The 15,807-nt window shown below is 36.1% G+C and overlaps 1 protein-coding gene across 1 annotated transcript in view; it reads right to left on the bottom strand.

The window, feature by feature from the left end:
- The window catches only part of LOC144443604 (5'-3' exoribonuclease 2-like), a 127,678-nt gene that overhangs the window by 37,106 nt on the left and 74,765 nt on the right, over positions 1-15,807 (bottom strand). The window contains exon 31 of the mRNA XM_078133150.1: positions 4,804-4,864. Coding sequence (XP_077989276.1) covers positions 4,804-4,864 — 61 coding nt within the window. The remainder of the gene's footprint in view (positions 1-4,803; positions 4,865-15,807) is intronic.

Raw genomic sequence — 15,807 nt, 5'->3', positions numbered from 1 at the left:
GTACGTGAGTGTATGTTTGTGTACATGTAAGGAAAGTGTGTGTATGTATGTGTGTATGTATGTATGTATGTATGTATGTACGTATGTATCTATGTATGTATGTATGTATGTATGTATGTATGTATGTATGTATGTATGTATGTATGTACGTACGTACATGTGTGTGTATGTATATATGTATGTATGTGTTTGTGTGTGAGTGTGTGTGTGTGTGTGTGTGTGTATGTATGTGTTTGTGTGTGCGTGTGTATGTTTGTTTGTCTGTGTGCATGCGTACATGTGCATTTGTGTTTGTGCATATGACTGTTGTTTCTTGGAAATGGTAATATCAAAAAGACATCTTACTGTTTTCAACAGAACATTGACACTATGGATCATATATGTTATACTTTCTGATGATTTTCTGGAATGATTTGAAGCAAGGTTGTTTTGCTGACAAACACTGTCAAAATTTGCCTTTGGAATACTTTCTGACAGTGTACCCTCTAAGCCAATTTGATGTGATGCTGATGCACATAATTTCTCGTGTAGTAGTGATGCACCAACATTTGATGTTCCCCATATCTCTTTACTATGTAGTGACTCACAAGAAATGACAGTTTTTCTCATATTGACTCACAACAACAAAATTTGGCTATCATTAGAGGGCACACTACTTTCCGACATTTTCAGTATAATATTGTTGTTCTTTGCAGTAAAATCAATTTGAATGAACATTTATTTCCACTCCTTTCTTTGATAAAGTAGTGGTACATTTTTGTCTTGATTTTGGAGTTGTGTATAAATATGATATAGTAGTAGAAAGTCAACTGAAAGTTGTTGAAATCACCACTTCACAGTTCATTTTTAATGAGAATCCGCCCTCTGACTGTATAAATTAGTGTGCTCGTATCAAAAAAAAATTCTAAAGTACTCTTTCACATGTCCTGTTTTCCTGCAGCATTTCTTTTGTATAATGCCGAATCACTTTGTTTCCTGTTGTGGTAAAAAAAAAGATCGGTAGAACAACAAAAGGATCAATAACAACAGCCTTTGGTAAGAAACAATTAGCAGAAACCTCTAACAGTGCTTTAGAGCTACTTAAACACAAGAGTGCCCCTGGGCTAAACAAAAGAAGGAAAAAAAATCACGTGATTTTATGTTGATCACATATGTATAATATAGAAACAAGGCAACCTGTTTCAGGATATGTAATTTGCTGTTGACAAAAAGTGTTACAGATATTATTTAGAATTATTTTCTACTTCATCTTATAGATTTATGGTACATAAAAAACGACGATACATAGTTAATACAAACTAAAGCACATGCTAAATGCTAAAGCTTATATGCAATGTCGTGTTTTGACTTTGTAATGTGAACAGTTTTCAAAACTCTAGTTTGTCATGAAGCCTGAGATTGAAAACATAAACAAAGAATAGTATGTACTTTGTTTTGATTTATATATCCCAGAAAACGATGGGAAACATTTCACACAAAATAAACCACATTTACAACTACTAAATAAAGATGTCTTGTTTTTACTTTTATGGTGCGAAAAGTTTTCAAAACTAGCATTTATATAAAATTCTGTGATTCAAAACACATACAATGAAGAAGCTTTTGTTTCAGCTCTCTGGTTTTTATCTTAGTAATTTTGAACAGATGGCATATTTGGTAGAGTCTAAAAAAGAACTTTCCCTATTTAACATTCCTTGAATTTGTTGCCCCCGCAAAAATTTTTTTAGCCTGTGGCTACTTTTTATAAACATCAGTCTACAGAAAACAACCAACAAAAAAAAAATGTTCGTTCCTTTGCTTAATCCAATAACAGCGATGGTGCATTTTGACTGTCTGGTGAACTCGTCCCACCATTATCAACAGACTGTAGTCACATTAATATCATTACGTTACAAATGACAAAACTAACTGAAATTTTCTCTAATTGGATTCCAGTTGAAATTGTAAACCAGGCATCTCACTCTAACTGCCCAGCTGTTCCAATTTTATTCAGGAAATTTATCAAATTTGGACAAAACACACAATAAAAATCGGTATTATTGAAATGAGATGGGTGAAAAATATGATTTATGGTGAATTTTTCTATTTAGTACATTACATTTCCCTGAATTAGTTTGTGTACATGGTGGACAAGTAGACTGCTTTGAAATATGATATTTTGGGGTCACCTGTTGCTTGCAACTATCTAGAGCTCTTAACAAGACAAGTGTTCAACTCTTGTCTAAAGTAGACAATTTTTTTATGTTACAAATAACATCAAATTATTTGATCAGCTTATTTGTACACTTATCATAGGGAAATATAGGAAACAAACAGCATTATTTTGGAGGACATACATGTACCAAGCAGGCTAAAATTTTCTGAATCTATAGAATAGAAAGACATTGATGCCGAGATTAAAAGATATCATTTGATGTTTATTGTATAAATCTAATAGATTAATCAGTAATACCTTTCTTTGAAAAAAAACCCCCAAATCATGAGAATGATAATCTGAGAACCATGAGAATGATAATCTGATCATTATGAGTGATAATCTGAGAACCATGAGTGATAATCTGAGAACCATCAGAGTGATATCAGAGCATTAGAGTATGATAATCTGAGAACCCTGAGAATGATGAGAACCATGAGTGATAATCTGAGAACCATGAGAATAGTAATATGAGAACCATGAGTGATAATTTGAAAACCATTAGCATAATCTGAGAAGCATGAGAGTAATAATCTGAGAACCATGAGTGATAATCTGAGAACCATGAGAATAGTAATATGAAAACCAAGAGTGATAATTTGAGAACCATAAGTGACAATCTGTGAAGTATAAGTGATAATTTGAGAACCATAAGTGATAATCTGAGAAGTATGAGAGTGATAATTTGAGAACCATGAGTGATAATCTGATAAGTATGAGAGGGATAATCTGAGAACCATGAGTGATAACCCGAGAACCATGTGTGATAATCTGAAGCATAAATGTACAGACAGTTTTATAATCACAAATTTATGTGTATACAACAGGTAAAATGTTGATATTTTGATAACTTACATTTTTGCAGCTACATTTCAATATTTCTTGGTTTCTAATTTCATATTAGTTCATATTGCAAGTACATTACATAATTTTGGAATTTTAATAAATATAATAACTGAAACTTACTCATTTGCTTTTTTCTAAAACATGCTTCATCATTTTTTATCAAATCATTTTGTTACTTTTTTTCATGGAGTAGGTTTACCCTTTTCTATCAAGATCTAACACGTTTGTAAAGGTATTAAAAGCAGAATTTCTCATGGTGAAAGTACTTCTTTTTAAAGCATCTGAAATTTATAGGACTATCCTCGATAAATAAAAAGATTTTTGTCAAATCTCCAATGTTTTGAAAATCGAAGTGTTTTTTATTTTATTTTTGGGAGCGGTATGGTAGTGGTAGTATCTATGGATTGTGGAATGAAGCCACAGATGATACGGCTTAGTTCAATACAAAGGAAATATGAAGACTGTGGATGGCATGTATGCACAACTATTTACACTGAAGTTGTACTATGGAAAAACTTGATCATTTATCATTGCAAATTAAATTATTGATTATTTGTCAACAGATGGGACAAATTAAGTTTCTTATTTCAATTTTTTTTTTTTTTTCCAAAAATGGACAGGCACATTCAATAACTAGTTTTCTCTTCGTATACAATCGCAGACTCCGAGTTACTGTACAATGTTATTAATTTCCCAAAGTCTAAATGAAACAGACATTAAGAAAGTCCCATGGATATGATAATACACCCAGTTTTCAGAAAGACAGCTATTTTACAACAATTCGTATTTTGTTATTTCACAGAAACTATTTTTGCTTACTGGTTGCACTCTCAAATTTTACAAATCCAATTTGATGATAATATATCCCCTTTCTACACACTCACATACAACACAAACATACTTTTTACTATGTCTAATGTACCTGAGAGTTCTGCTAAATAAGGAACTTGAGTATACCACTTTGACCCCCTAACTTCCTACATTTAATGAAGTATGTTTGATCAACATAAAAGTCTGTTGGGTAGGATGTGGGACTATAGAACAAATTCAATTTTACAGTTGAAACATTCTAGTTTGTGCTAGTAATTGTTTTTAAATGTATGTATGTGTATGTATGTATGTATGTATGTATGTATGTATGTATGTATGTATGTATGTATGTGTGTGTGTGTGTGTGTGTGTGTGTGTGTGTATGTATGTATGTATGTATGTATGTATGTATGTATGTATGTATGTATGTATGAATGTAGGTATGTATGTATGTATGTATGTATGTATGTATGTATGTATGTATGTATGTATGTGTGTGTGTGTGTATGTATGTATGTATGTATGTATGTATGTATGTATGTATGTATGTATGTATGTATGTATGAATGTAGGTATGTATGTATGTATGTATGTATGTATGTATGTATGTATGTATGTATGTATGTATGTATGTATGTATGTATGTGTATGTATGTATGCGTGCATACATGCATGCATGCATGTATGTATGTATGTATATATCATATGGATGTATGTGTGTGTATGTATGTGTGTGTATGTATGTGTGTGTATGTGTGTATGTATGTATGAATGTATGTATGTGTGTGTGTACATATATATGTGTAACGTGTACACGTATATGTATGTATGTCACTTAGACAGAGAACTGTGATGAATGCCATCAACAGAAACACAGTCCTTTGATCCAAACAAAATTACCAGTTGCTGTTAAAACTGTGTGAGAATATAGAAAATCATTCCAAGATACTCACCTTCCGTACGAAGTGTTTGAACCTCTGTTATCCTGATACCTGTTATACTGTTGACTTTGACCTGGTGGTAAATAAAAACAAAGATGAATGTTGCTTTGTCATTCACAACAAAATATTTATAATTCCTAATACTTGTGATAAGAAACACAATTTAAATATTTTTCTGTAAAAAAAATGGATTTTTCAACTTTGTATTAAACAAATAACAGATTATAACATATTGCAGAATTAGCACTGTTTCTACATACACTGTTAGTTATGATGTAAATTTCATGTCGCCAAAAATCAACTCCATACCGCGTAAACGCCACATGAGAAATGCTATACAAAGCATCGGGGTTGTAATTTTGTATTCATGTTAAAAACATTCTGGTTGGTGACAAGAGAACCATACTTCACAAATTTCAAAATATAAAGTATCTCTCAAGTTCAGAAGTACCATCATATATATGTATATCATGAACACATGCCATTGACATGGCTCATTTTTTTTGTAACTGTGTGCAAAATACAAACAAGAAAGGTAACAGTGCTTATTTTGATGAAGGAGAATCATGTTTAAACCCAAAAGGATACTCCAAACAAATCGGAGAGCATGGTATGGTATGGTTATTTAACACATACACGCATGTATACTTCCATACATACACACACACACAAGATAAAGAGCTCCTTTTAGGAACTTCACTGAAAGAGCTCTCTGTTGATGTGTTACAGCTCTTCACAGCAACTCAGCAGGTCATTTTTTTGGAGTTGCTTGTTATGAACATAAGGTAGATTCAAGTATTGTAGGTTTTTTTAAAGGCTCTCCACGGTTTATAGTCACTAAAATTATACCTAGCTAGCACTGCATAGTGCTAAAATTAGGTGTTAGTCAATGCTGAAAACATTTTACTTCATGTCATATCTCAAAAATAGTGCCAATGGCGTTATAGCACAACTATATATGGCTAATGCTATGGACATGGTCTTGTTGCCAGGGATATTTGCATACATTTTTGGAATCTTTATTAACTTGCCTACCCTTCCCACTTTTCATCTTTGCAATATAAACCATCATTTAGCTGTTGCTATAGGTATGGTCCTGTTGCTAGGCATATTTGCATAATTTTTTTTGAATCTTTAGTCACTTACCTACCCATCCCTTTGTAATACACATCGTCATTTCACTGTTGCTAAGAGTGTGGTCATGGTTGCTAGGCCCAATTGTGTCAAAATGTTTTCAACAATAACTGCAGAATAATACCTCCAGAAACATCCTCACCAAGTTTCAACCCATTCACCATGAAGTTTCAAGATATCAGTTTTTGACCAAAATTGAGATTTTTAGACCTAATTTGCATATCCCTGATGGGATCATCACATTATGAATACAACTTCATCTACACATCCCCAGATGCATCCCCATTAAATTTCAGCCCAATCTGCTCAGTAGTTTTGGAACTATATATTTTTGACAAAAAAGACACATTTTTAGACCTAATTTGCATATCACTGATGGGATCATCATGTCATGAACAATTCTTAATCTAAACTCCACTAAGAATGTTCCCATCATATTTCAACCCAATCTGCTCAATAATTTTGGAATTAAAGATGTTTGACCAAAAAAAAAAAAACACACACACACACACGCACGCACGCACAACGCACACACACACACACACACACACACACACAGACACAGACACACACACACACACACACACACACGCACGCACGCACGCACGCACACACGCACGCACACACACACACACACACACACACACAGACACAGACACAGACAGACACAGACTTTGCCATGCCTATAGCACTACTGCACTTTACAGTTCAGTTGTGCTAAAACACCTTTGTGATACCACACAAATGTGTAATGTTTTGACTATAATATTTTCTACCCAAATACAATTATTTTGTCATGAGTTTCCTCATCTTTTAATTTAATATATTGTATGATTTTTTAGTTTATTTTGCAAGGGTAAAATAAATCTGTTGAGTTTGCAAGTCAATAATACAATCATTTTCTCTGAGAGTTTTCTCATCTCATATTTTGACATTTATTTTTTTGTGAGAGTAAAAGTAAGACTGATGAATTTGTGAGATAACAAAAGTCACAGTGTACGCCAGCACCAATGGTCTGAGTGGGTTGATTAGATCTCACACATTTTCCCTCATTTGATACAAGAACCCTTCCATACAATAGCAGCAAATTGCTTTGACATTTGGCATCTTCAAAAACACTTTACTTGGGCCTTCTCAAGACTTGACTATCATTCATGAAACGTTCACCGGACAATATTTTGCATCAAGAACCTATAGATAGACACTTCACACCTCAGACACATTCAACTGAAGTTGGCAAATTAGTAGGTGACAACACTTTTTTTTTGCATATGACGCACTGCCGCTATCATCACGGTTTCTATCAATGTCCCAGGCTGTGAATTTCATTTTTCCTTTCTCAGTTGTGAAAACAGATTTGACAGTAAAATGTTCAAGGTTTTATACATTAAACAAATAAATATGTGATTATTGCACATTACAAGTGACAACAATTTTTTGTGCGAAAATACTGAACATTTTACCTGTAGATTAGAACCATTAGTAATTACCTGATTAGAGGAAAATGATCATAATTCCTGCAATTCATCTAGTTGTGATCCTTTGTGCATGCTTTGGTGATCATAGGTAGTATTTTCCATTTATATTTCATTGCCTTGAATATTTGAATTTGGATCACAGTATTTGTTCTAGCTAGCCTTACATTGATGCAGAGTTGTTGCTTGAAACGTCTGTATCTACTATTTTCAACATTACTACAATTCTCACCTCCAATGAATGTCATCAATGATTGGGGATTGTAAACACACTTTTAGCAGGACTATACTCTTAGTGTGTAAATTTTCAATGTTTAACTGTATGTAGGATAGTGAACACTCTTTTCAAAACAAAGATATACTTGGTGAATACACTTTGACAACAATGTAATACTTTGATCAATACACTGGATACACAATGTGGTACTCGACTAAATGTTGCACAGGAACAGAAAATGATGAGCACGACATGTGACCATATTGTTAACATGCACATGTCACAAATGTAGACAGGGGAAGCTGCAGGGTTAGAGATGTCGACTCCAAAGCTTTCAACAAGTTGTTTTCTATGAATATTAATAGCTACAATAAGCTTTTCACTCTTCGAGTACATTACTGGAAAGGTGGCCGGAAAAATAATTTGAAAGGCTGTGAATAGATGGCAAGAAAAACTAAAACCAAAGGCTTTGTCTATTGTGATGTGCACTACTGATGCAATATGTTTTAGAACAAAGTCAGGCAAACTAACAAACATGTGTTTTGTAACACACACAAAAAGAATGTCAAAACTGGTGACATTCTTTTTTTCTTTTCATATTATTTTTTGTGAAAGCTGGGGGAAAGAACGAGACAAATGTCACAGGGGGAAAAGCTCTAATTGAACCATTTATATCAGTAATTGCAGTTATGACAATGCAAACACTATTTTCAGTACAGCTACCCAGATGGCAGGCTGGAGTGAAGCAGCACAGATATGATAGGGGCTGTCATAGACCACTGTCTATGGGCTATCACTTGCCTGGCCACTCTACAGATATGATGGGGCTATCACTTGCCAGGCCACTCTACAGATATGATGGGAGTTACCACTTGTCAGGCCACTCTACAGATATGATGGGGCTATCACTTGCCAGGCCACTCTACATGATGATATATGATGGGGGTTATCACTTGCCAGGCCATTCTACAGATATGATGGGGGTTATCACTTGCCAGGCCATTCTACAGATATGATGGGGGTTATCACTTGCCAGGCCATTCTACAGATATGATGGGGGTTATCACTTGCCAGGCCACTCTACAGATATGATGGGGTTATCACTTGTCAGGCCATTCTACAGATATGATGGGGGTTATCACTTGCCAGGCCATTCTACAGATATGATGGGGCTATCACTTGCCAGGCCACTCTACAGATATGATGGGGCTATCACTTGCCAGGCCACTCTACATGATGATATATGATGGGGGTTATCACTTGCCAGGCCATTCTACAGATATGATGGGGGTTATCACTTGCCAGGCCATTCTACAGATATGATGGGAGTTATCACTTGCCAGGCCACTCTACAGATATAGGGGCTATCATTTGCCAGGCCGCTATACATGATGATATATGATGGAGGTTATCACTTGCCAGGCCATTCTACAGATATGATGGGAGTTATCACTTGCCAGGCCACTCTACAGATATGATGGGAGTTATCACTTGCCAGGCCACTCTACAGATATAGGGGCTATCATTTGCCAGGCCGCTATACAGATATTGGCTATCACTTGCCAGGTCACTATACAAATATGGGGGCTATCACTTGCCATGCCACTATAAAGATATGGGGGGGGGGGGGGGGGGGCTATCACTTGCCAGGCCACTCTACATATATGATGGGGTTATCACTTGCCAGGCCACTCTACAGATATGATGGGGGCTATCACTTGCCAGGCCACTCTACAGATATGATGGGGTTATCACTTGCCAGGCCACTCTACAGATATGATGGGAGTTATCACTTGCCAGGCCACTCTACAGATATAGGGGCTATCATTTGCCAGGCCACTCTACAGATATGATGGGAGTTATCACTTGCCAGGCCACTCTACAGATATAGGGGCTATCATTTGCCAGGCCGCTATACAGATATTGGCTATCACTTGCCAGGTCACTATACAAATATGGGGGCTATCACTTGCCATGCCACTATAAAGATATGGGGGGGGGGGGGGGCTATCACTTGCCAGGCCACTCTACATATATGATGGGGTTATCACTTGCAAGGCCACTCTACATATATGATTGGGGGCTATCACTTGCCATGTCACTCTACAGATATGATGGGGGTGGGGGGTGGGGTGGCTATCACTTGCCAGGCCACTCTACATATATGATGGGGGTGATCACTTGCCAGGCCATTCTACATACATGATTGGGGCTATCACTTGCCATGCCACTCTACAGATATGATGGGGGGGGGGGGGGGGCTATCACTTGCCAGGCCACTCTACATATATGATGGGGTTATCACTTGCCAGGCCACTCTACATATATGATGGGGTTATCACTTGCCTGGCCACTCTACATATATGATGGGGCTATCACTTGCCAGGCCACTCTACAGATATGATGGGGGCTATCACTTGCCAGGCCACTCTACATATATGATGGGGTTATCACTTGCCAGGCCACTCTACATATATGATGGGGTTATCACTTGCCTGGCCACTCTACATATATGATGGGGGCTATTACTTGCCAGGCCACACTACAGATATGATGGGGGTTATCACTTAATAGGCCACTCTACAGATATGATGGGGTTATCACTTGCCAGGCCACTCTACAGATATAGGGGGGGGGGGGGGCTATCACTTGCCAGGCCACTCTACAGATATGAGGGGGGGGGGGCTATCACTTGCCATGCCACTCTACAGATATGAGGGGGGGGGGAGGCTATCACTTGCCAGGCCATGATACAGATCTGTCTAAATGTTGTTGAGATACAGTTTTAAACTTTTGTATCTGTTAGCTTTACTTAGAAGTAAATCAATATGATTAACTATGAACTGCCACTCTATATCTCTTGCACTCCAAAAAGACATTTAGATTCACAGGGGAAATTTACATTGACAGCCCTCCTCCCATCATATTATGCCACAAGATTTGTACCATTTGCATATGATATGTCCAATTGGTGATATCGGGTGCATCATTTTCAATCAGGCCTGACAATTCAAATCCCAGACAAGCAGAGAAGAGTGGAGTAGGTAAAACCACCGGGGAATCACTCTCCAAATGACTCCCTCCAAGCTACACATAATACTAATACCATACTATGACTCATTTATGTATATGCATACAACTGAAGATGATACCTGCACCGTGTTCCATCCGACAGCATATTTTCACTTAGGGCCCGCCACAATAAGCTGAATCGAATCATAGCTTTTCTGATCACTACCCTACGGCTGGCATTACTCATGCAGAAAGGAAAAATCAGAGATCAAATTCATTTTTCACAGCTCAGGTGTTGTACACTATTAATGTAGCATGCTATCATGGATAAAGTAGTACATGGATCTGGGGCCGTGCTCAACAACACAGTGGTGGTGTTTGTGGCAAAACAAAACAGAAGGAGGTGTGTCCTTATATATGCACTCTACCTTGCTTTGTTTATATCTTGTCCTTTCAAATGACAAAACATGAATTTTTTATGACGAATATGAACACTGTTTAGTTTATTACCTAGGGACTGTAGCCAAAAGGCAAGTGTTTTTACATCCATGAAATATAGGTTCAAAAACTTTTTTTTTGCAACTTATAAAATCAACTTTTTATACTTTTTAAATAGTATTCCTACAGATTTTTCATATTAAAAGCACATTTGATGAAGAATTTACGTGATAATAATACATTTATGAATTCATTTTTGGAATGGGAATTTTTTTGCATGTAAAATGCTCAAAAAATGTATAAATCATAGTCACCTCTGAAAGACAAATTTTGAAAAATATGATCACACTGTTCTAAACGAAAATCTGAAATCATACAACTATACATGCACATACACATCCTCACATATACACATATGTGCATCCATGCGCACACATATGCACACGCGCCTATACATACAAACAGACACACCTAATATTCAATTATACATGTATAATATTCAATTATGAAAAGGACATGTGACAGCTGGGAAGACTTGTTTGTTGATGAAATCTAACCCTGAAAACTTTTCTGAAAGTTGTGCAAAAATGCTACTTATCACTAACCACAGTAGATGTACAAACACATGCAATTGACATCAAGTGTTGCAACAGCTGTGATTTACAGACGAAATCAGATTTCAGCAAGTCGTCTACAAGCCACCACTAATATGTCTGTTTCCAAACACATGTAGCCATTCATTGCAACACTTTTGTCAGCTTGTACAAATGTACAGAAATGTAAAATACCTGATTCCAAACATTATAGCCATTCGTTGCAACACTTTTTTTCAGCTGGCAAAAACTGTACAAATATATCTAGTTTCAATCACCTGTGTCAGGGCCATTTTATCCAAATGTTTTTCAGCGGTATACAAAGATATCCAGTTGCCAACACAATAAGCTTTTTATTACAGTTTCCTCAATGAGTACAAATGTATAGAAATGTCTGGTTGCCAAACCTAACTCACTCTGACATTTTGTAAAAGAGCCCACTTTTGGATGACAAAACACTGAAAATCATGAAACTATCATACAGAATGAAAATGTCAGTAGGAGGAGGAAAATTTTATAGGTGTAAGTTACAACAGAGGGTGTGTTATTATGGTAAGTTTCAACCATTACTACATAGGGTATGTTACTATGGTAAGTTTCAACCATTACTACATAGGGTATGTTACTATGGTAAGTTTCAACCATTACTACATAGGGTATGTTACTATGGTAAGTTTCAACCATTACTACATAGGGTATGTTATTATGGTAAGTTTCAACCATTACTACATAGGGTATGTTATTATGGTAAGTTTCAACCATTACTACAGAGGGTGTGTTACTATGGTAAGTTTCAACCATTACTACATAGGGTGTGTTACTATGGTAAGTTTCAACCATTACAACAGAGGGTGTGTTACTATGGTAAGTTTCAACCATTACAACAGAGGATATGTTACTATGGTAAGTTTCAACCATTACTACATAGGGTATGTTATTATGGTAAGTTTCAACCATTACTACATAGGGTGTGTTATTATGGTAAGTTTCAACCATTACTCCATAGGGTATGTTATTATGATAAGTTTCACCCACGCCAACAGAGGGTGTGTTTCCATGGCAAGTTTCAACCTTAGCAACTTAGGAAGTGTTATTATGGTTAGTTTCTCATGTCTTTTATGTGTAGTGTTTGACCCCAACACAATGGTACAAGGAACTTTGCAAGCATAAATTTGAATCATAGTATTGTTACCTTCTTTACCAATAAAAGTTTCAGGTGCTCACTTCTTTCCACAAATCTTTGAATAATTTCATTTTCATTTGGTTACAGAACAAAGCGAGCTTTTGAAATGCAATTCACTGCTGTACAAAGTTGTTTTATAGCATGGAAGGTCATTTGTTCAGCACTGAGGTCAACCCAAACTTTGTCACGTAGAAACAGTGCAAGAAGATGCATTTTGTTTGGTTCAGTGCATGCATACTCAGTAAACCAATACTAGACTACTGTATTATAAGTTTTTACTGTACGGAAAAAAAATTCAGTTCCAGCACATGCAACTTTACTGAAAAAATTTGAAATGAAAGCAATTTGCCACAACAATGACAATGTGTATACAGGGGTTATGATGCGTGCAATACCAATGTTCTCTTGCAATTCACATTTTTAAAGATACTTTTGTCCCTAAGTTTGCAAAACAAAACAAACAATATCTGAATAAAAAATAAGAAATAATCTACTCTTAGGATTTCCAATGTTTAGGTTGAGTGTTACATGACTAGTATTGTCAGTTTTGTCTTTTTTGAGACCTACTAAAATCTTGTATTTGTGTGGTTTTTTTTATTTCTTTTTTTCCCCCTTTTTCTTGTTTCCTTTTTATTTAGCATTGTTGCATTCTTTTTTTCCTCCAAAATAAAGTTTAATAAATCATAATATTAATTTTGTTGTTGTTGAAATTGTGTTAGGTATGGCCGACACAAATTGGAGTGATGTTTTTGTGGTATTTCTAATCACATTGGAATGTATTTTACCAGAAAAAAACATGGTATAGTAAAAACAATTCCATAATACTTTGACAAAGTTTGGGTATGATGACAACATGAGTACATTACTATCAAAATAACATAATTGGCATTCATATTAGATCACAAAAGTACAAAATATCTATGGTAAACATTTCAAGTAGTGAAGATATACAATTCAACTTATCCCTCACTATTTTTGTTTTGAAAGAAAATTCAAGCAAAAACTACACATATCTTTGCCTTTTGCAGGGATGTTTTTTTTTTCTTTCTTTTTTGTTGCTTGCAGCAGTATGTTAAAAGTATGAAGATAGTACATATTAGAGGGTTATCATGGTTGAGAGTATGCAAGTCTAATAATGTGAGAAATTTGTAATACTTCAACTTCAATGGCAGTTAAAACATACTTCAAAACTAGCATCATGAAAGCAAGGCACATGTGGTCACAACCTGGTGGCAAGGAAGGATGAGAATCTGTCTCCCAAAGTCAAATTTGTTTTGTCAGAGACGCCACGATTCTTCTGGTGAAAAAGATGGAGCATAAGAGAAATTTCAACACATCGGGTCTCAAGTAGACCAAATTGAGTGAAATGTTGTTAGGAATGCTCTATTTGCTTAAGAAGAGCAATGAATCAGATAAAAGGTGATGCAGGCTCCGCCTCTTTCCACCCCCTCACTGTACTTGTTGGCACCATATTTGAATAGGATGGCCAGCCTACTCTGCATAATGCATGTTTCCTTTATGGTATTCCGCCCAGCTCTACAACAGCTGTCATCTGTCTGTACATACTCTGCACTGAATTTCTACTGACCTGCTCTCCCTCTACAGTTATGCTTGCGGCAAGCCGTGAATTTTATGACAGTTGGGGGAAGAGAAAGCTGCTGAAACTTGATATGTACAGGACAGTTTAAAATGGAAAAGAGAGAAATTATGTACTGAGGCAACTCATCTGTGCTGCACGCCTTCTGGCAGTATCATAGTTTTTAGTCTGTACACACACACACACACACACACACACACACACACACACACACACACACACACACACATACACACACACACGTATACACACACTTACATATGTACATATATACATACATACATACATAATTATGTACATACACATATATCCCTAGTACAAAAAAGGAGAATTATTTTTTATTTCTCTCGCAGTGAAAACAACTGAAAGCAATGAAATCGATGTCAATCAATGAAAACAAAGAGAGACCGCACATGACCAAGAAGAAGATTAATATGAAACAGTTGAATACCCCAATGGGATTGACGGATACAGGAGATAAATGGAAATGATGATGTCATGAAAACTGTGCAATCACTTGACAATTACACAACCTTTGTAATAGTACTGGTTTGTGTAATTACTGATCTTATACTGATAACTATCAATATATGTACTTGATTTCAAGAAAAGTAGAAGATGAAGTCCCAGATGGCAGGAGGTAATTAGCCCTACAGCTGATTAACCAATTGGTTTTGACAGGCCATCAAATTATGGACAATTAGGGCTTATTACAGCTAACAAAAGCAAATTTGAACACATGTCCACTAGTATAGCATGACAGCTCGTAAACAAATACTGATTTCTCAATATTTGCACTCTAAACAACGTTGACATGATAATACCCTTCAACTTTCCATTGTGGGTACTAATCAGGACACATATTGCTGACAACTTTTGCATAGCGGTATGAAGGAATCCCTGGCTAAGCGTGTGGTTTTTTTTCACTTCTTAGTTTCTTTCTATGGTGCATTCAGAGGAAGTGAGAAAGTTTGCCAATTACAGACTAATGTTATTTACATATTGTGTGCCGTTTAATTTCTACTATTGTTGGGCAGTCTCACCTTGGTATACAGAGAAGTTCAATCTTATTTGCATTAGCACAAAAGCAAAACAAAAAGGGGGGATTATTGGGTGCCATTGTTAATCCACACCTTTTGCCAAAGGCAGGTCAAATCCCTACTTCAAAAGTGTGAAACACTTTTCTCCATCAATTAAAATCCCCCTGGATTGTTTGATGGGGTGGTCCTGTCATTAAATGTCTGTACAATGCTGGCCTTACACCTTGAACAAAAACATGTTGAGCAAACAAGTGAATTGCTGCCAATTTGCTATTTGAGCCATTATGCTCTGCGCTGTTCAGTATGTGCAGGTGTCCAAAGAATGCC

Source organism: Glandiceps talaboti, chromosome 2, assembly GCF_964340395.1.
Source record: "Glandiceps talaboti chromosome 2, keGlaTala1.1, whole genome shotgun sequence".
In the NCBI taxonomy this organism is placed as follows: domain Eukaryota; kingdom Metazoa; phylum Hemichordata; class Enteropneusta; family Spengelidae; genus Glandiceps; species Glandiceps talaboti.
The sequence above is the reverse complement of the archived record's forward strand: the minus strand, read 5'-3'. Positions and strand labels throughout refer to the sequence as shown.